This window comes from Lampetra planeri, chromosome 1 (genome assembly GCF_965212315.1).
Source record: "Lampetra planeri chromosome 1, kcLamPlan1.2.h2, whole genome shotgun sequence".
NCBI lineage: Eukaryota > Metazoa > Chordata > Hyperoartia > Petromyzontiformes > Petromyzontidae > Lampetra > Lampetra planeri.
Genome location: NC_136107.1, coordinates 12180485 through 12202511, shown reverse-complemented (window position 1 = coordinate 12202511; position 22027 = coordinate 12180485). Strand labels below are relative to the sequence as shown.

Genomic DNA, 22027 nt, shown 5'->3' with positions numbered 1-22027 from the left:
ACGTACAAGTAAGTATGTAAAATACCAGCCTTTGTACTTATGCAATGTAATGTACGTCTGCATGAAGGTCACCTCACACATTTTTGTTATGGGATTTGTTTAACCATACCCCACCACGATGAGCAGTGCTGGGTGATACAGGGAGTGTTCAGAGCCAGTTCAGAAATCATTACTGACCACTAATATTAGCCATGGCCAGGAATTGAACTTAGATAATAGGGTTAAAGTGCATTCTCCAAGCCACTGTGCCAACACGCCACCCCTGTGCTTAATGTGCTTGGTAAATAATCCACGGAATTGTCTACTGTACCTATTTCTTGAAAGGCGTATGCGTGACAATAATAAAGTTTGTTAGATAAAGCGGACAAAAATACGTGACGCTATCATCGACCCTGTGTTTAGTCTCAAAACTTTGAAAGGGAACTGCACTCTGCGCGAGTTAGCAGAACGCTCGTGACCGTGTTCCGCACAGTGCATATGGGTATACAAATTGTGCCGCGTCATACAGGTGAGCTGAGTATCTATATATTGTAGAAAACAATAACGATTAGGGTTTTATTTTACATAGCGCTACCCTTTACGCCGGGGTGTCTCAGTGTGCTGTTCACAAATATCTCATCTCAAACATTTGAAAGGGCACCCCCAGCGGCAGCTGTCCCTGTGCGGCACAAGTTGGCTCATCACCTGGCCTGCAAACGGACATTAGTCTGCCAGTAGGAGGCGATGATTGCTATGTGTCATTTGAATTGAGTCATTTTATAACGTGCGGTTACTTCTAGAATTTTGGAAAATATGGACCCCGATGTACTTGCGTTTGCAGTCCAGCTGTGCATGCACGCACACACCCACAATACGTGTGCAGGTGAGGACAGCATCAAGTGCGCGTATGCACACACACGCGTGGACAAGGTATGTGCGCGTGTGATTAGTATAGTCTTACGCACTCCGTATCCATACGCGTGTACGCGTGCTAGGTGTATACATTGTGTGTGCGTGCGTACGTGCGGTTAGCGCGCTGCACTACGAACCCGGGTGCTCCGAGTTCGATTCTCGCTCACGGCCAACATCAGTGACGATTATCTGAACCGGTCCTGCCACCCCCCCTAGGTCGACTCAACATCAAATGAATAACTGTTGCGGTGTATGTACATTGTCACGAGAGAGACAAATGGAGCCGGGCGTTGTGCTGGCCAGTTTCCCCCACGTGTGCTCTGCCGGCCTTCATAGGTGCTCGCTAACGGCACTTGCCCCAACAGTCTGGTAAGGCTATAGGGGGGGGGTGGGTCTTTGTCTTTGTTGTGGGGAGCGGTGGTGTCTAACTGTCTATGTGTGTCTGTGCGCTCCCGTGTATGAGAGTGTGCGTGATTGTTCGAATTTCGGACGCTGGGACAGGGGCGCGCACGTACGGAGCTGAGTCTCCACCCCGAAGCGGGAGGGGAGAAGCCGCCCCGCTTCACAAAAGGCATCATCAGCATCATCAGCAGCAGCACCACCGAGCAACAACCCTGCACGGAGCTGGATCATCATGGCTCGCTGGTGAGAATAATCACCTCCATTCACCATCTTCATTTGTATCATTACAAGTGTAACAATCACCGAAGAACCGCATTCGCCCTATTTCTTCTGCAAGACCGCGTGCGGGTGTAAAGTTGGATGGGGATTTTCAATTAGCACTGCGTGCGCGATTGTGAACGGTAGTGTGTCTCGGGGTGGTTTTTTCTCGCTCCGTGAAAATGTATTGGCTGCGCAGGTGGCCGAGCTGCTGGCTGCTGCTGCTGCTCCCTGCGTGCCTCGTCCGACACGCGGCTACACAGCGCACAGGTAAGGACAAGGCATCCAACACGAGACAACACCACATGTCCCTACAAAAAAAGATCCCCCGTATAGCCTTAACAGACTGTAGGGGGCAAGTGCTGTTAGCGAGCACCTATGAATCCCGGCACATCACACGTGTGGGTAGGTGGCCAGCACCACGCCCGACTGTCTTTGTATCCCTCGTGAAAATGTATACACACGGCAACAGGTATTCATTTGAGGTTGAGTCACCTAGGGGGGCAGGACCCATTCAGATAATCGTCACTGGTGTTGGGCGTGAGCCGGAATCGAACCCGGGTCGCCAGGTTCATAGCGCAGCGCGCTAACCGCTGCACCACCGCGCCCCATGTAAGGACAATGCATTCAACACGAGACACCACCACAGGTCCCTACACCCACCACCCTACACACACACACACACCATCCTACACACACACCCACCACCCTACACACACACACCACCCTACACACACACCCACCACCCTACACACACACACACCACCCTACACACACACACACACCACCCTACATACACACGCAGGACTCTGCACACACGGCCAGCACCCTGCACACGCAGCTCCTAGGACTTTACACCCAAAGATAAAGATCTCCTGTATAGCCTTAACAGACTGTTGGGGCAAGTGCTTTTGGCGAGCACCCACCACCCTACACACATACACAGCACCATATGAACCTTTGTTCCGAGCATTGCGCACCAGGTTGGGTTCCCAGTCAGTCACTCTCCCCAGACCACGGGCTCCCACGAACTCCCGCAACCTCGGTACACAAACCAATTGCACAGCCACCCCCTCGATCACACTTCCAACTCAACGACCCAGCAACTCCCCCTTACTCGTCTGCTGCAACCTCAAACCAACGCGAGCTGTGACCTGTGAGTGCAGGCCAATCAACGATTGTTGGTGACTGCAGCCAAGTGTATATGCACCACATTTTATCTCATTGTCGCACGTGTAAACGTTTGCGCAATATTGGTTTTCCCATGACCTTTGTGCACTTATGATTAAGTGTTTAGCACCGTAGTATTGAACTGGATAACATAAATTGTCGATAGTACTTCAGTGTGTAAATCCCGCGTATACCATATCGTAAACCGTGTTCTATCTACTGCTGGATGAAGCCTCCTCGTGCTGTCGTCATCCCCGTACGGGTGCAATTCCAGAGTCCCGCTAATCTGCCTATGCAGATATGAATTTACGTGCACTTGTGTCTACGGGATTTCGAGTGAATGGACGTGGTCTTGGCTCCTTCCTACCTTTGGGTGTCTGCATTACACGGGCGCTGCAAAGTAATGTTTACACTTTTAATAAGCCTACACTGTACAGAGACTGAAGAGAGTAAAATGTTTAAGAGGTTTTCAGCTTAAAACGCAAGTCCCTACCTCGCCATCCCCTCCACCTCCCATTTTGGTTCTCATGCCTTACGTAAATAAACATATGACCTTCTCCTGTTCTAAGATGCCAATTGAAATGCACCGGGATATTTGAAACTTCGTAAGAGATTCTTAAAATAATAAATGTTTTTTTCACTTTCTTATAATTAACCTTTGTTCATTTTCCGTTACTCGTGAGAATGTCAACAGCGCTTGGTGAAGCATACAGCTTTTCTCTCGAATGAAACTCGTGGGTAAAAAGTGTAAAATGTAAAGCGCCTCAATTATGCCTCAGTGCATGTGTATGGTCGGAGCGAGCGGGTGAGCTCCATGCATTCTGGCTGCTGTTCAGCAGGGCATCGCATGTCCCGGTACCGCTTTGGTTTCATCTAATCCCGTCCTGGACTCAGTGCATTCATTCAGCGGGCCATCCTCTTCACATCCTTCTTGCTGCTGAATCAGGAGTTTGGGCAACACTGATGTGCCCATTTCAGAAGTAATTCCACACGCTAAATTGGCAAATGCTCTTCATTTTATGCGCTCACAATGAGCAGTCTGTTGGAAGAGGTGCATTCATTTATTTGCTTGTATTGCCCAATGATGCGATGGGATTTTATATCGCAAAAAGTTTGCATCTGAGTTAATCTAGCCTGAATATGGTTTCAATTGGTAAGGACCTTCCCTAAAATATCCAAAGCAAAAGGCCATGCTGTAAATTGTTATTGTCTACGTAATCAAACCTAGACTTAAATGAGAAGAATACATGTGTAACTAAACTCAATGGGGGCAGTTTCACATAGCACAGTGAGCGGAATGTCTGATGATGTTCACCACCGTCAGGTTGGACAGATGTGGTAAAGTGATTACTAAACCATAGACAGGAATGTCTGAGTTTGTCTCCAGGAATAACGCTGGATTAACTTGCCCAACGGCTGTTCGTATAGGGGTGGAACCTGAAAGCTGGCCCAGGTATGAATGCCCCGTTAGTGCCTACAGACTCAGATGGTTGAAACTCTGCCAGAGAATGAGACACACCTGGGGTTTCAAGAGTTCACAAAACGCTTGCTTGGCTGCTTGTCTTTAACTCTGTAAGAAATCTTTAGATTGCTTTTTGAGGCACTGGCATAACAAGTTTTTGTTTTACCTGGTAATCTACCATCCAATATTCTGCATTGTAAAATATAATAAATGTTTACATTCACGAATGTAATTGCTGTAATAAATTATAAAACGCGAAATATTGTGTTTATACAAAAATATAGTTTATCATGAACAGTAATTCACTGTAACATTAACTTTTTTGCACAAATCATAACTATGCAGTTGCAACAAAAAATGGTTGGTTAAACAAATGTGTAAGATTGTCATGGGGAATGTAAACCGTTTAAAATGCTTTGCAAAGACCACGATCTTTTTTGTGCAGAACTTTCCCCAGCACCTTTCATCCGTGCCCAGCACATGTACTGTAAGCCTCGGGGCTGTGCACAAAGGGTAAAACTGTGCTGCTTTTGTTTTGGCTGTCGCCTGTGGCACATGTCCGAAAGCGATGGAATGCCGTTCGCTACTTGTGTCTGATTGGCCCCTTGGCCATGGCAGTCCCGAGAGGAGCCATTGACCTCACGTGAGCCTCGTGACAAGGCCGATGAGCAAGGTGCTCAAGTGGGAAAAAGATCGTTTTCAAAGTAAAGTTGTGGGACAGGGCTGAGGTTACACAAACTGTGTGGACTTGTCATCAAGTTCATCACTCTTATTTTCAAAGAACACTTATTTTGCCAAAATATTTGGAATGAATAGCACGTTATGCATTTCAATTAAGAGAACCAATTTCAGGCACTTTGATGCTGTGACACAGGAATATACAATGAAACCAAATGGCATTTTAAAGTTTCACTCCACCTGCAATTTTACATCCCTTTGTCAGTCCACTGCTGGATGAATTTCATCCCCCATGTCATCGGCGCCGCAGTTGCAATGTTAACTACCTTGTATGGTATACAGGAGGTTGTGGGTTCGATCCCAACCCTGATGCTTATATATTTGGAGTTTGCATGTTCTCCTTGTGGTCATGTGTATTTTTCTCTGGTTCCTCCGGTTTTTCCCTCCACATTTAGAAACATGCGTTTAGAGTATTTGGCTGCTATAAATGTATACATGACAAACCACTTTGTTGAGCTATCATTTGTGACCAGGTCGTTTCTGAAAAAGAGCTATATAGCTCAGTGGGTCTTACCTGGTAAAACAATAATATTTTATAGTAAAATAAAGTTACGTTTTTTAGTTTGTCACTTGTCAGTCATGATGGTTGTATTACCATACTTCACCATGATGGTCAGTGCATTATGGTGACGTGGGGGTGTTCAGGACCACATCAATCGCCACTGATGTCAGCTGTGGCTGGACATCGAACTCGGATCACCGGATGAATGGTGCAGTGTGCTAATAATTACGCCATCTACAGTATAAACCAGTACCTTGTACTGTATATAAAGTGACATACATTTGCTGTGACAAATATTTATGCAGCTCTGTTGAAAGTCATTTAATGGTAACTTTACCATGGCAATAAGAAAAGTAGTAATTTTTGTTTCAATTTATGAATATGATCGTCCCCATTTATATACTAACCTTAGTGCATATTTGCCGCATGTCTAACAGCGCCTCGGAATACTTAGTTTTTTTTTTATAACAGTGCTAGGTCATGTAATATAATGTGTTTATGTTCCAGTACTAATGAATTAATTTGGTGTGAAGGCTGGCCCAGTTGGAGGTGTATTGTTGGATGCGCTCGCTCTGTATGCGTGGTTGAATGCCGTGGTTGAATGCCTTGGGTGAATATTAAGGCGGATTGCCACAACAACGCGAGAAGTGTTTACTGCCCAATACACTGTGTGAACTGGACTTTAATGTTTGGTGCCACAAATGGATGGTGCTCAACAGAGAACGATCTTAGTTCATGTAAACACAAGGTGGTGTGCCAACTGTTTAGCGAACAAAAATGAATCGGCTTCTCATGGAGTACTTACTCAGCAGATTATGCTTATACCGTATTTAATGATATGTACTTGAGAATATACATGGGATGGATGATTGTAACTTTACATCATTGGGGTATTTGTAGTGCAACTGGTAGGCTCCATGTGACTACGAACGTGTAGCTTTGGTAATTTAATGTGTATTTTAGTTTTGTTACCTTTTCAGGTGGTGGTTTAACAGGTCCCTCCAACTGATCTGTGAGGGAAGGGCCCTGGCGGTTTCAAAAACAGTAAGAAAAACAAGAATTTTGGCTCAACTCCGTTCTAAACAATATATCAATTAAATCATGTTTTTGCATGTTTTACATCTTAGGTTTGGCACGATGTTACAGCTTGCTTAGATTTAGAATCATGTGATTACAGGCTTGAGAAATCTAAAAAAAATTGTGGAACATTAGGCTTTGTTATTATTAAAATAAAGAGGCGAACCAGTAGGTTGGAGTGCCTTTGCAAGAACAAAGTTTGTCATCATTGCATTTTACCTGCTATGACATATTGATCTGAAATATGGACATTGACGAATACATCAATAAAAAAGCTGAAAAATGCACAAAGAAGATGTGTGGAGAATTGCACACAGTACTTGGAAATACACTGACAGACAGAGGAACACATGCATTTGAGAACAAATGAAAGACATTGAGTTACTGACTTAAGAAAATGAAGGGTACTTGGGCAGGGTATATTGCTATATGCGATAATGGCAGATGGTCAAGACTCGTGAAGGTATTGGCAGCCAAAGGAGGAAACATGCCAGAGTGTACAGACTCCACGGTGATGGAGCAATGAAATCAGATAATGTACGGGAGATAGATGGATTGCCACATTGCGAGACAATGAGGATGTGTGATGACTTTGGGAAGGCCCTCCTCCAGCAGTGGATAGATTATGTCTGACAATGAGGGATAATATTTGTCTTATTTCTTTTGACACTCAAAGTACTGACCATAAAACTAAATGTAGAATACAATATTCAACATTAAAATCACACACCTTTAAGTTTAGCAGTACAGTACTCTTTCTCTGCCCAAGCACTGTGAATGATAATTATACGATACAAAGGGACAACCGTTATATCACATACAACAGTGATCTCTACCTTTCCAGGAGACCTGTATTTGTACCTGACATCCTCTGCTGCTCCTTCTCAATGGACCAAATGGAACAACGACTATATGTTAGTTATGGTTACAGAAACAGGTGTGCAGTCTCAGGTACTTAGAAAGGCAAAACCTGCGTCCTTTAAAATGGAAATGTTAAATAAAAGCGTTCTTTATGACAGGAGTAAACAAACCAACAGCATTCATCCCAATGTTTTACATTTGAATGCAGGTTTGCTTTGCGAAACAGATTTTTTTTTCCAAATTACGTTGTGTCAATGCAATTGTATGGGTTGTGTAAGTGTAATATAATGACACTTAATCTTTTTTTCATAGCGATACAGCCCTGCCACGATTCTATTTGTAGTGGCATTTGATTCCCAGAATGAAATCGTTTTTTCAGGCTAGGATTTGTGATGATTGTCCAGCTGGAATAGATAATAATGTACTAAAATGAATGGTACTTCATCTTCTTATTTGTATGGGGTTTTTTGGAATGTTTGTCGTAAAGTTTTTGTCAGGCAAAAAAGTAAAAACTTAGCGCATGCCTCAGATTATATCTTTGTTTGATATATATATACATATTTTAATCAGCGACTCTAAGCGTGTGTAAAGATAAAAGGGCTGATGTTAACCTGCACATTTTCTGCTTGATAAAAGGAAATAACAGGAATGCTGTAAACTACTAAATAAGTGTGGGAGACTCAAGTCTGTTATCTTTGTTGACACTTGCCTTTCATTACGTTCTCATTTTAAAAGAAAATCTCCACCTGAGAGGCATCAAAGAAACCCATTTTCACATTAACATAAAACTACTAAATACATCTCTGGGAGAGCAGTGGTTGACTCCAGACTCGGGTAAATTGGGGGGTGTTTGCAAAAATAACAGCTGTCTCCTTTTTTGTTGCAAAGGAACACAGTCTTCAAATTATACCCAGGTTAAACCTGGTGATTTATATAATGGCAAGATCTAATTCATCAATAAGATGTAGTTTAACTTCAGGTGTTAAGAAACACATGTAGAGCATTCAAAAAAACTTCTCCTACAATTTTTAGTTTCCACATATGATTAGGCCACTCGGTTGGCTACATAAAACCTAGTTAAGGCGTTAACCTCATTGGGCTCATCAAGAAAACTTTAATGGTCTCCGATGCTGAGCTTCCATCAATGATCATTGACCTGTGAAGCCTGTGAAATACCAATTTGCGATACCTAGCAAGGCCATCCTGCAAGTTGAAGTGGCTTTAAGAATTAGTGTGTGCTTGCATTAGTGAACTTTAATAAACCTTCAAGTGGATATCTGCCAATTAAATTGTATCTTGAACGTTTCAACTTTGTTTGTTCATAAGCAACGTTTAATTGCTTACGTTGCTTATGCAGATGCTAGGCATGGATTTCCTGAGACTATCAAATTATTTACAGGACTATACAATGACACAGTGGACATATTTGTGTGAAACGAGAACGCATGTATGTGAAACAAGTTTCAAGAATCATTGTAATTAAGCAAAAGTTGCAAATAAGTTTATATTGTAAGATAATGCAATAGTTAATGCTGGGCACTGTAGATGTAAATTTGCTTTGTAGGTTGTCTAAAAAACAATCTTTACAAAGGTTACTCTTTTAAACACTGTCACTGTGGTCGGGTTGAGATTTGTGACGTATTTTTTCTCTTTTTGAAATGAACAGAATTCTTGAGAGTTCTAAGGATTGTGACCTCTGTAGCCTTCTAATTCAGGGATCCGAGGTTGGTAATCACAAGGACTCTGGAAGGTGCAGAGGTTGGATTTGTTTGAAGTGCACTGACCCTTTACAGTATTCTCACTTTTTCCACATTAAGGTAGAAAGTGAAGTTAAGTAAAATGTATCATGTTGTGTATATGTAGTAATTATAGTATGCGTGTTTGTAATTATAACATTACAGTGCCATCAAAATTCATTCTGTCTGCACTTTTGGATGAGGACCTGCACATTATTGTATTGTACTTATATTTCCACCTCTCATGGCTTTATTTGTGAGATTTATTTCACCTTTGATCACCCTTTCTTGCGGGTATTCACTTTTTCAGCTGCCATGTCATCATTCGTTTCGCACAGAGTACTGTGTATACTGTATGTGTCAAACATGAAAATAAATAAATGTGAAGTCTTTACTGCAGAGCTGTTCAGAAACCCAATTTTACGGAGACAACATTTTTTTGATCACAGTGGTTTAATTATATGTGTTTCATGCTGTAGTCAAGAAAATATGAATATGTCTGTGAAGTCCAGGATGTTATTATAATTTTACAGGTAAAAAAACAATGTTTAGCGTAATATGTATTTTTATCATCATGGAATGAAAGTTATATCTTTGTTGAGTCAGCACAATGCGCGATCTAGTGTTTTCTGTGACCGTAACATAAAGCTATATTACACATAGGTATCCTTTACATTAGTGACTACATAAGTATAATTCGAAGGTGTGTTAGGTATTTTAGCCTTTGGCGCTTTATCATATTTCAGCATAGACAGAGCCCATTCCAGCGAGCATGCTGAAGCAAGCATAGGGACATTAATTATTTTTTTACATCTGCGGTGTGAAAGTCGTTGCTTTTTAATTGTAAATGGAATTGGAAAGCTGCTAGCACACCTTAACATTCTTACAGCACAACTAGGTAGCAGTAGAGGACATGTGCATGATTCTTTCTCTGTGGTATGTTGGAAGTAGCCAATAGCGTGAAGAGTTGCTATATTGGTCACTAAATGACAAGATTGTATAATTTGAGCTGAGGAAAACTGTCACATTTATAAGAATCTTTGGAGAAACTGTGGTTTCAATGCTGCCATTGTAAATGTCTGTTAAATTAAAAAAAACATCATCGTGTAATTATTGTTCACCATTTCAACACATTGGAATGTTGTGAGATATTTACTGTGGGATCGTGAATGTATGTGACAGTGTTCATGATGCAAGTTAAACATACTTAACCTTAGCCATGATCACACACTAAAGTATCATATTTGGCTTATTTTGCAAAGGGAATTTGGCACAATATGAGCAGGATTAGAGTTCGTTTCAATTTGATTCAATGGGGGTCTCATACATATTTAAACACCCAACGACATGTTACACAACATTTGGTGAAATTCGATTATGCTCCTTTACGTTATTGGGAAGCTAATACGCAAGTTGACCGGATGCTTCATGAAAGCTAGATTACCATAGAATTATGAGTGAGCAGTGTACAGTGAGGGAAAAAAGTATTTGATCCCCTGCTGATTTTTTACGTTTGCCCACTGACAAAGAAATTATCAGTCCATAATTTTAATGGTAGGTTTATTTGAACAGTGAGAGACAGAATAACAACAAAAAATTCCAGAAAAACGCATGTCAAAAATGTTATAAATTGATTTGCATTTTAATGACGGAAATAAGTATTTGACCCCTCTGCAAAACATGACTTAGTACTTGGTGGCAAAACCCTTGTTGGCAATCACAGAGGTCAGACGTTTCTTGTAGTTGGCCACTAGGTTTGCACACATCTCAGGAGGGATTTTGTCCCTCTCCTCTTTGCAGATCTTCTCCAAGTCATTAAGATTTCGAGGCTGACGTTTGACATCTCGAACCTTAAGCTCCCTCCCCAGATTTTCTATGGGATTAAGGTCTGGAGACTGGCTAGGCCACTCCAGGACCTTAATGTGCTTCTTCTTGAGCCACTCCTTTGTTGCCTTGGCCGTGTGTTTTGGGTCATTGTCATGCTGGAATACCCATCCACGACCCATTTTCAATGCCCTGGCTGAGAGAAGGAGGTTCTCACCCAAGATTTGACGGTACATGGCCCCGTCCATCGTCCCTTTGATGCGGTGAAGTTGTCCTGTCCCCTTAGCAGAAAAACACCCCCAAAGCATGTTTCCACCTCCATGTTTGACGGTGGGGATGGTGTTCTTGGGGTCATAGGCAGCATTCTTCCTCCTCCAAACACGGCGAGTTGAGTTGATGCCAAAGAGCTCCATTTTGGTCTCATCTGACCACAACACTTTCACCCAGTTGTCCTCTGAATCATTCATATGTACATTGGCAAACTTCAGACGGGCATTTATATGTGCTTTCTTGAGCAGGGGGACCTTGCGGGCGCTGCAGGATTTCAGTCCATCCTGGCGTAGTGTGTTACCAACTGTGTTCTTGGTGACTATGGTCCCAGCTGCCTTGAAATCATTGACAAGATCCTCCCGTGTAGTTCTGGGCTTATTCCTCACCGTTCTCATGATCATTGCAACTCCACGAGGTGAGATCTTGCATGGAGTCCCAGGCCACGGGAGATTGACAGTTATTTTGTGTTTATTCCATTTGCGAATAATCGCACCAACTGTTGTCACCTTCTCACCAAGCTGCTTAACGATGGTCTTGTAGCCCATTCCAGCCTTGTGTAGGTCTACAATCTTGTCCCTGACATCCTTGGAGAGCTCTTTGGTCATGGCCATGGTGGAGAGATTGGAATCTGATTGATTGATTTCTTCTGTGAACAGGTGTCTTTTATACAGGTAACAAGCTGAGATTAGGAGCACTCCCTTTAAGAGTGTGCTCCTAATCTCAGCTCGTTACCTGTATAAAAGACACCTGGGAGCCAGAAATCTTTCTGATTGAGAGGGGGTCAAATACTCATTTCCCTCATTAAAATGCAAATCAATTTATAACATTTTTGACATGCGTTTTTCTGGATTTTGTTGTTGTTATTCTGTCTCTCACTGTTCAAATAAACCTACCATTAAAATTATAGACTGATCATTTCTTTGTCAGTGGGCAAACGTAAAAAATCAGCAGGGGATCAAATACTTTTTTCCCTCACTGTATGCATTCCAGAGACAACTGGATTAGATGGATGTGCTGAAATCTTTTTTCTTTCCAGCAGTGTCACGTTTAAGACACATTTCTTCTGTTAAGTCTACCATTCCAACCTGTCACTGGCTGTGCAATTTAGGACTGCCACGTCTAATCTTAATGGCTTGGAACTGATGCTTTTCTCCTTTTTTCACAATGATACAGCGATGCTGACTCACATGCAAATTCACCTGTGTTTACATAAAAACAAAAACTAAAATATCTCGCCCTCTTCTGTCATTGATTCATGTGTTAACATCTCCAACAGCAGTGACAGTGTAAGCAGAATCACCTTGTTGTGGCTTACATATTCTCGTAATGTTTCATATTACTAATACAGGACAGTTAATTGGAGACATTGATTAAGATCACTAACAGTTTTGGTGATCATCATCTCTGTAGGTGGCATTGAGCAAGTGGTGGAAATTCCACCTTTGTTTTTCTGAGGCCAGTTGACCTTTTAGATGCCAGTGGACCTTTCACCAATCGGTACAGCCATCCTCACTCAGTACTTATGTTACCTGACCCCCGAGAAACAATGGACTGTGTTGACCACGACTGGAACTTGAACTCTACGTTTTGCAATTTTAGTGGCTGCTGCTTCACCAAAGCCACTCTATCCTATCCATCGTCAGTCATGATATATCCACCCTGGAGTCTGTGGGGAGAACGTGGGTCTCCCACGTTCTCCCCACAGACTCCAGGGTGAAAATCCTCTCGGCCATGTCCCCTCTTGGCTGCCATTTCATCTCTAATCTCTTCTATCAGTCATCATCTCCTCTAGTCAGTGTCCTTCACCAGCCCTATGACTTTCCTTAACAGTCTATACGATGTTTTAAATTAGCATTTGTTCTTTGAGCCATGTCTCTTCGTGTAATTCCCAGCATGCATGTCTCCAAACTTATATGTGAATGTTTTAGTTTATTTTTTAAGTTTTATAAATCATGCGTGTAATACATGTGTCATGGCGAGCAATATTATCTGATGGAAAACTTTACTTTTTAGTCAGATTGGTACGTGGCTTGTCATGACCAAATAAAGCATTCTTTAGGAACTCCATCCTGCTCTTGCTCACTTCTTTATTTAAGAATTTGGATATTCCACTCTAAAAAAATCCCATTGATATATACCCTGGAGTGGTTTGCAGATGTGTCCCTCCAACAATCGTCTTTTATTCAGTCAACTTGTTTTGCATACTGATATTCATCATGAGCACAACTTCCCAGCCTTCTTTTTTAAGTTCTTCAATAATTTCCTGTACCTGTTACATTTCCAATCAAATTAGCAGAAATATCTTCTCATGTAAACCGGCTTGGAAAAAGTATATTTTCGTGGTTTTTAACATTTCTATATACTGTATGTTTATTTAGGCCTAGCTGTGCAAGAGTCTGGATGACTGCATGCTTTTTTAGTGAATCAAATACAATTTTATAGTGCTATATACAAAAGCCAGGCATAATAGCATTTAATGTTTATTTTTATTTTCTAGATTCTAGTATGTATGTGATAAATTATATAACATTTTTTCTCTCCAAAATCCAGCTTGCTCAATTGGTTGGTTGGCCTCTGAATTGTCCATTATTTTTGTTCTCGATAATCATCACAAACCATTTAAATATATGGTAATGAGGGGCTAATGAAACCTGTATTATTATAAATGCATTCATTTGTGCCGTATACATAATGCGTATTTAGAATCATGCTTTATGAATAACATGTGTAAACTCTTTACCTCAAAATAGGTTCGTAGCTGCTCTAATTATAACCTTAGCACAACATTGTCAGCGTTTTTTTGCCATGCATTGTCTAAACATTTGTAAAGGAAACATAGGCGATGGACATGGATGTGTGCTCCTGGCTGGATTCTGCTGCTGTGCTTGAAATAACTCGAGTGCAGACTGGGAAAGCAGATGAATGAGCCTCCCTGCCAGCCCCACCTGCTGATTTGTGGTCACAAGGGAGAGCTGGGTAATGCCACCCAAGGGGGTCTGTGAAATGTTAAACGTTGAATTGGTCTTCTTCTCTGTCAAGCAGTGAAACATGCAGTCCCGCTAAGCGGAACTTTATGGTACAAAAACGTTCCATAAAGAAAAAAGTAACATTCATTTGTGTCAAGAAATTTTATAAAGGTTTAATATACAGTACATTATGTGAATGATGTCATGTTTACCTCTGTGGTATTGCTGCATTCATGTACAGTGTTATATGTTGAGGGTAATGTCTGCTATAACACATTGATGTGGAATCCCTATTAACGCTCAATGACCAGGGTTTATTCCTATTGTTAATGTTCAATAGTGACGCATACAATAGTCGCAGTGATCTGCATTGAAATAGAGACAGACATTTGGACCCAATGGGCTCTTCATAATAATAATGGTGTAATAATCTACACCCCTTTGTTATTCTACTGCTGGATGAAGGCCTCCTCACACCCTGTCGGTCGTGGGGGTTGTTTGAACATATTTCACCATGCTGGTCAGTGCGTGCTGGTGAAAATGTACTCGTACCTGGTAAAAAATAAAGCTCATGTCTCGAGCTTTACTTTTGCACTATTTTTTAGGCTTTAATTGTCACAATTTAAATCAAAACAGTCACCTGGATGTAAACTCGCTTTGAAATCGGCCAGGATTGTTCGGATGAAGCCACGCGATTTGTTGGTGAGATGCAGACTATGGTAACTAGGGGCAGCTGTCTAAACAACTGTACCGAAGCTGCCTTATGCTGTTTAATGGCTCCGTGTCAAAAGATCGTGGCACAAAGGAGCAGCCGGAGCTGCACCCGCCTCACTCTAGAGTTCTTCCTCTCTAAACACGGGCGCGGGCCACGCTTTCCCACAAAGCATCGCATGCACCCGCGATGCTGCCATGAAATTGGGATAATGCTGTGCACAATCACAGTATGCACTTGATTTCGTCTTTGCAAACAAATGCACCTTTGGCACTCATTTATTAATTTATTCATGCATTGTATTGTGTACATGTGCCTAATGTCATTCATGCCTAAAGTTTGTACGGCCTGATTTTATTGCAGGCTTTCAATTATGCCTTTGAGTAATCATAGCAGTACTCAACAAAAACTTGAATATTAGAGGTATACAGTTAGGGTTTTTTGAGCGATCAAGTGGCCCGGATTCTATTGAAAATAATTAAAACACCAAACAAATCCAATTTGATCCACGATGTCATGTAATCGGTTCAAAATCGGTCAGAATTTGATTGGATTTTAGACTCAATTTACAGCTCTTGGCAATCAACTACTGGATGAAGGCTTCCCCATGCCATGATACTTATGAGGCTTGTTTAACCGTACTTCACTATGCTGGTAAATGTGGATCTGTTCAGACCGTAGTGCGCTTACCACTATGTCACCTCTCCTTCCCAGACTTGTAGTAATAGACCATGAATAAATAATATAAAAATTGAATACCGTAATAATAATAATATTGTACGAGTAAAATAACAGATACATACTTACACGCGCATACACTACTGAAATAATAATACAAGAACTGTAGAAATTCAACGGTTAATTAACGTATACAGCAATTGGAGAGCAATAATGTACATTGAGGGTACTGTGCATTCGAGACTATTAGACTAAAGTTGGGGCACTGTGTTTCTGCCCATCTTCGCATGATGCTCACTCAGCAACAGCTTTGCTCGGTCAATCTCCCGTACTGCCAAGATCAGATTGGTGAAGGATTGTGCAAATCCGATTTCATGACCCGATCTGGTGGTGACACCCTGAGTGCATAGATATTGTGCACATTATATGTGAAACGTGAATACTTTGCTTTCAATTACCGTATTGTTTTTTTTGTTAAATATGTGGTTGCATGTGCCTCTTTATCAAAGTTTCCCAGTTTTGTGCACATGAATATAGTATATGACATTAAACCATTTTTTTGGCATGTTACAAATTGGCACACGTAGCCTTTAGGAATACAATTGACTTTTTATTAAAATTAAGTTTCAGTCTTCATGCAGTTGCCATCATTACCTATTATGACTTACTTAGTTAATTACACTTAATAGCAACCAATTCCATTAAACATTTAACTTTTCTTATAAAATATGTACTGCAGTTGTGTCAGATTTTTTTCCGATGTCACGTCGCATACAGTAATATATACACGCACATTTTTAACACGTAATTGCATCATGTTGTGAATTCTGTTTGAAGTTGAGATGTCTCTCTGTCCACTTTACTTTTTACTCATTAGTTATGGCCATTTAACGCTGTATAACTTTGGTTACACCTGTTTATTTTGCTGAAGCATACGTTTTCCCTTTATATTCACAAGGACTGGCAGCGCTTGTGTTTTCACAGTGAGCAAACATTTGTCGACTATTAAACCCCCGACAGCTCTGAAACAATCAAAGCAGCTGCATAAAGGTACAGCGGGTGCCAAAGGAAATCACCGGGGTGTTTGCCCAACTGTTTACATTTGTAAAGATAGTGCCATTAAAATCGGAACTCGTTTGCCTATGTCAATGGTCAAGTTTTTTTTATCACTTCGCTCATTGTTTCATTCTTAAGAGGATTTATTAAGCTGTTATTTTTTACTGGTGCTTAGCTGCTTAATATGAGAATTAAACATAGACATTTAGGCTTGTCATGAAGGAGTCTATAATCTACTCAAGCATTGGTCCTCCTACAAAAATACACGAGTTTAAACAGCAAAACTGTTACCCCACTTGACCACAATTTTTTGTTACATAGATACACATATTAAAGAAACTGCTTTTCCCAATGTGTATACATTTATGATTATGTAAGTGCAATACATATATTCACTGTCTTCTTAAATGGAACACTGCCTTGACGTGGTGAAGAAGCTTGAGTGCCTTCGAGGACCTGAGCAGCGATACTGGATCGTGTGGTGGGGGCATCCAAACCAGTCGGGTACTGACTAGGGGTGCAAGACGAAATGTGCTTCCTTCACCAATTTGTTACTGCCTGAATCTACGTATGCGGTTTAAAAACAGTGAATTTAATGGTGAAGGTGGTAACAGCGATGATAGCAGAGTCATTACCCTCGTTTCTCTCTAAGAGAAGAGTATGCGGACAGGTTTTTTTTTCGGGCAGTTTATTTCAATAAGCCGAGAAAATGGATACCTCGACCTCTGACTCTTGACCTTTTAAACTGAAAATTGCATGGCAATCTACACCTGTCATTTGCTCGATGTGTATGTATAAACAACATTATAAAGGGGGGTGATTGTTCTCTTTGCCTTTAGAGTTAAGACTCGTATGTGCCTGACAGAAGAGTGACATGCATGCTGAAACATGTAATGGAAGCATCAGCAATTCCAATACTTCTATACATTTCCGGTGTGAAAATATATGTTAATACTATAGTATTTATATTACACCTTCGTATTATTTTTGGTATAATAGTAAAAATGCCAAACTTTCTGCCAATGTATTTATTTAAATACTGAGATTTCATAAAGTCCAACTGGCCAAAATGTTGACCCGATACTGTTGAATAAATCAAACATTGCACTATATTTTAATATCATGATATGCATGCGCTGCGCATTGGCCAATCTTTTACTTACAATGTTCAAATATTGGATGGCATTGGTGGGAGAAAATGTGATTTGCTATGTCGAGAAGTTGTTAGGCAAGTGATGTAAACGAGATGCAAGCGCGGTGTCAGAGGTCCTGAGTTGGGCACCTCTTGTCGCTATGCCTGTAATCTCAGGGGCGCGGGGTCGCTCCCGAGACGCGTGTGCACTGCTGCATGACTACATGACAACATTCTCGAGGTCTGGGGCAGATAACACATTTGTGGATACGTATCCTCTACTATCATTTTAGTTTCATACCCAACTGACTAACGCAAACGGGATTTGAAAATGTAATTCCTACACGTCACTGTAGAATGTAAGCACACAAACTTATTATTAAAACTGTAATAAAAACAGGATGTGCTCAACTTTTTAATGCACGGTCTGGAGTCTTGCTCTCCCATTGTGCCATAAATATGGTTTATAACCAGATGCATCAGCCAGTCATTAAAGTGTAGCTCTTTTCTGGTTTTATATTGGTGACAAATGTGTTAAAAATACTTAACACTCAGACTATTACAAATGGCGTTGCAAGTCTTATTGCTTTGGCCCTGAGCGCCAGTCAAAAAAGCATTAGTGAAGCTCAGACTGCCAGTTTTGCCTACATTGATCACTGTGAGAGGTGTCAGACAAAAGGCATTTGTTTTTGCCCAGAGATATTAGTTAGCTGAAGTGTGATGAATTGACGTCAGTGAACATACTTTATGTAGAGGACACTGTGGATTATATTTGGCGTAATGTAAAAGGGCCCATGTACATTTTCTGTGTATGCTTTACAGTAAGTAATATTATACATATACTTTAAGCATTTCCTGACAAATTTAGGCAATTTTTTGTATCATGTGTTGAGTTCAGAATTTAGAATAAGTCCAACTTTTCTGAATGCTTTATGATCTTCCCAATATTTAGGTCTCACGTTTTTAACTCCAATGATCACCAACATGCATTTACGACACACATTTTGCTAAGCTGCCTTCAATGTCAGTGGTATCACAGTGCACGAGGCATGGTAATTAAATTTGGGTCATATGTTTCATGCGCAACGCACGGTGTTGGTATCTTAGAAACACTGAGAAAGCATGCCATCCATTCCACACCGGTTTTCAGAAGCGTAAAACTGCAACATGGCTATTACAAGGTGTTATAAAAGTCAGATCTGCCAGTCTTAAAGCTCACGTTGAAAGGCAATGCTGTTCATGGATTTACATTCCAGTATATAGAAAGTGACATTTTAACACTGAAGGCAGATAACCATCTTAAGGCCAGTCCTAAAACTTGAATGTGAACCTGCAGCGTTTCATGTTGTACAGTAGTTAGGGTTTGACATTTCGTAAAAATGTCTTGAGGGCTGGAAAAAAAACACTGATATTTGAAAAGGCTCTTCTTTTTTTAATGTGATTTTTTTACCCGTGCATTAGACAGTATTCATCAAACTGATGAAATTTCTTAGCATCTGGCAAGGTTGCAGGAGTTTTTCTACGATCATTAGCTCAGCACATTGGTTAAACATTTGAAGACCTCTTAACACTGAGGTGAATATGCACAGAGTGTACATACACATTTAACAGTGTGAGAATACCTTGAATACCCAAGCTCACTCTTTAAGCTCTCGGACTTATACATTCCTGCCATTGTGGGCACCGGTTTACATTCGTGGCTGCTTTTTCATGCAGTTACCCCCCTTCTGTATTGGTTTTGTACGTGAAGCTCAGCTTTAAACTTCATTCTTCTCTCCTGGCTTTTTGTGGAGCTACAAATAGTCGTTGTACTAGTGAAATTGCTTGGTTGGAGAGTGTGGTATTTTCGCTGGAGGGGTGAAATTATTAATTCTTGTCTCGTCGTGGCCAAACGCAAGCCAACAGTGTAAGGTCGGTTTAGGTTAATCGTTTGGTGTAAACCATTCTTTTTTATACTTAAAGCTTATTATCTTTATTTTCATTTGTATTACTTTATTGTTCTATCTACGTGACTTTACCGAAAGACCCAAAGAACATTGTTTTTTTTTATTGTCAAAATGTTACGTTCGAAGTAGCTTTTATTTATTAACACTGTTTTTTTAAGTGTCTTTTGCTTATATTGTGTTCACTTGTATCCAGAAACGTCCTGCTGTAATCCAATACAATTTACTTCACATTATACATATGTAGTGCTCGAATCGATACGACAGCTTCTTGTCTTTCCTCTTTCACTTTATTCCGCGTATTCCGATCAACACTCCTCCATCCAACATCGCTCAACGTTCCTCCAGCTAACACCAATCCACGTTTCTCCTCCGCGCTCTCCGCTCGCTCGCCGCGATCCGCCGGCCTCACTCGCTCCGCCATCACTCCTCTGTCGACTCTCCTCTCCACTCTTTCCGCCACAGTTCAGCTGCTCTTTATCAGCTCCGCCGTCCCACTCTGTCGTAACTATACCAGCTTCTCTTCCCACACTCCAGCCGCTTTCTACTGGCTTCGTCGTCTCACTGCTACTCTACACTTCTCCACTGCTACCCTACACTTCTCCACTGCTACCCTACACTTCTCCACTGCTACCCTACACTTCTCCACTGCTACCCTACTCTTCTCCACTGCTACCATCCTCAGACAGCGCGGCCCTACATCTCGACAACAACAACCAGCCAATCAGCGCCCCGTGTACTTATTTGCTCCCACTGTACGCCGCGTGCGCGCACACCGACCTCCGCGCGTGACGCGTACTTTCAGGCACTACACATACATAAAACAATGAAAAATGTTGATTATAACTTTCTGAAAGTTACACATTAAAAGCAGCATGATATTCACACTTAATGTCTATCCCAGGGTGATGACATTTCGCTGGGACCCCGTACTCTAATTAGATTTGGCAAGGCAGTTTGTGACAGCGGGCCAGTTACAAAAATTACCCACAGGTCGTGATGCAAGCCAGCGTGCGGCTGCTGCCATCTATTGGCCACTGCCATCTCAGGCTCAATGATCCAGTGACCACGCTCAATGATCGTGTGACCACGCTCAACTCCCACCTCCCCCTCTTTCCTTTGCGTGATTAAATGAGGGAAGGGTCGTTGATTCATTACACTTTGCAACCACTAAACTCTTTCTCAATAATCACTGTTTGCGAGGTGCGCACTCCCTTCTTTCACGTGTTTACATGACACTGTCAATTGTTTACATTATTGACTTAACCTGGAGATACTCTGACCGCTGAGCGCCAATGACCTGTATGTCATGGGAGTGTCCTTCCTGTTGACTCGTTCATTGAGTACCGGGTCTACAGTTTCTGACTTTCTGAGTGTGAAAGAAAACAAAAAAGACTAGAGCGTCAGAGAGAACACTTCACACGCACGTATCGAGAGCGCTGAAACTCCGCACATATTTGCTGTACTTTATTGTAAGTAGGGTTGCCACCTTTTCCATTAAACCAAATTCGGACACATTTCTCAGTCGATCAAAAACTGCGCACTGGACTGTAATACAGTTCAGCACAATACCGGTACCAAAACTCGGCTCAAACCAATTCTGGTCACCCGAACACAGATGGCAATTCCCGGACTGCGCATTGAATATTGTGTGCGATAGATTTGTAACCTTCCTTTGTCCCCTTTACAATAAGCCCCTTTGACAGTTTCAACTTTGACTCGCCTTTGTTTATCCACAAGGTGGCGCCAGAAGCGACGTGGCGGAGCTGCGTTGCAAATTGAGCACCGCAGGTCAAATGGACTTGCGATAAAGGATGCCTATCACAGTCTGCAAATGTTCTACCAGTGTGCTAATGTCCTAATAGATTCAACACATTCGCCAATAACACTGCCATGAAGTGGGAAAATATGATAGGTGACGTTTTGGGAAATGGCTCATCTCCCTCCTGAGGCCACTTCTATTGACAAGTGCGTGAAGTTTTTTGTTATTTGTATGTATGTTGAACTTCTTTCACACTGGACGTAGCCAACCGTGCTAATCGGAGGTGCGTTTGTACACCACTGCCAAAAAGCAGTGTCAGAAAACACGTTTGCTTCTTTCGCAGTGTGCTGATGTCATATCACACTGCGCATAAATAGTATGCGAATGTCCTGTGCAGTACATAGATACTTGTTTTTTGACTGTTCTGCTCGCTTTACTGGACATAGATGGGCAAATATGTTATTTGCTAAATCAGTAATAATTATAATTACGATTTTGTGTTAACATGGGCTTCATTCGTACAAGTATGTTACATTTTTTCAAGTGGGTTTTTATTGCGTCATTATTTCCACAGAGCGGCAAAGAAC

At 41.5% G+C, this 22027-nt stretch overlaps 1 protein-coding gene across 3 annotated transcripts in view; it reads left to right on the top strand.

Moving 5' to 3' along the window:
• Window positions 1–421: 421 nt before the first annotated feature.
• LOC144717883 (uncharacterized) overlaps window positions 422–22027 on the top strand; it is a 59069-nt gene continuing 37463 nt past the window's right edge. The window contains exons 1-3 of one of the 3 annotated variants that reach the window (XM_078593645.1): window positions 422–508; window positions 1393–1536; window positions 1751–1821. In XM_078593645.1, coding sequence (XP_078449771.1) covers window positions 1526–1536; window positions 1751–1821 — 82 coding nt within the window. In that variant the 5' untranslated portion in view covers window positions 422–508; window positions 1393–1525. Of the gene's footprint in view, window positions 509–1325; window positions 1537–1750; window positions 1822–5713; window positions 6468–22027 lie in introns of those variants that run through there. The other 2 variants (XM_078593635.1, XM_078593655.1) reach the window with 2 other exon arrangements.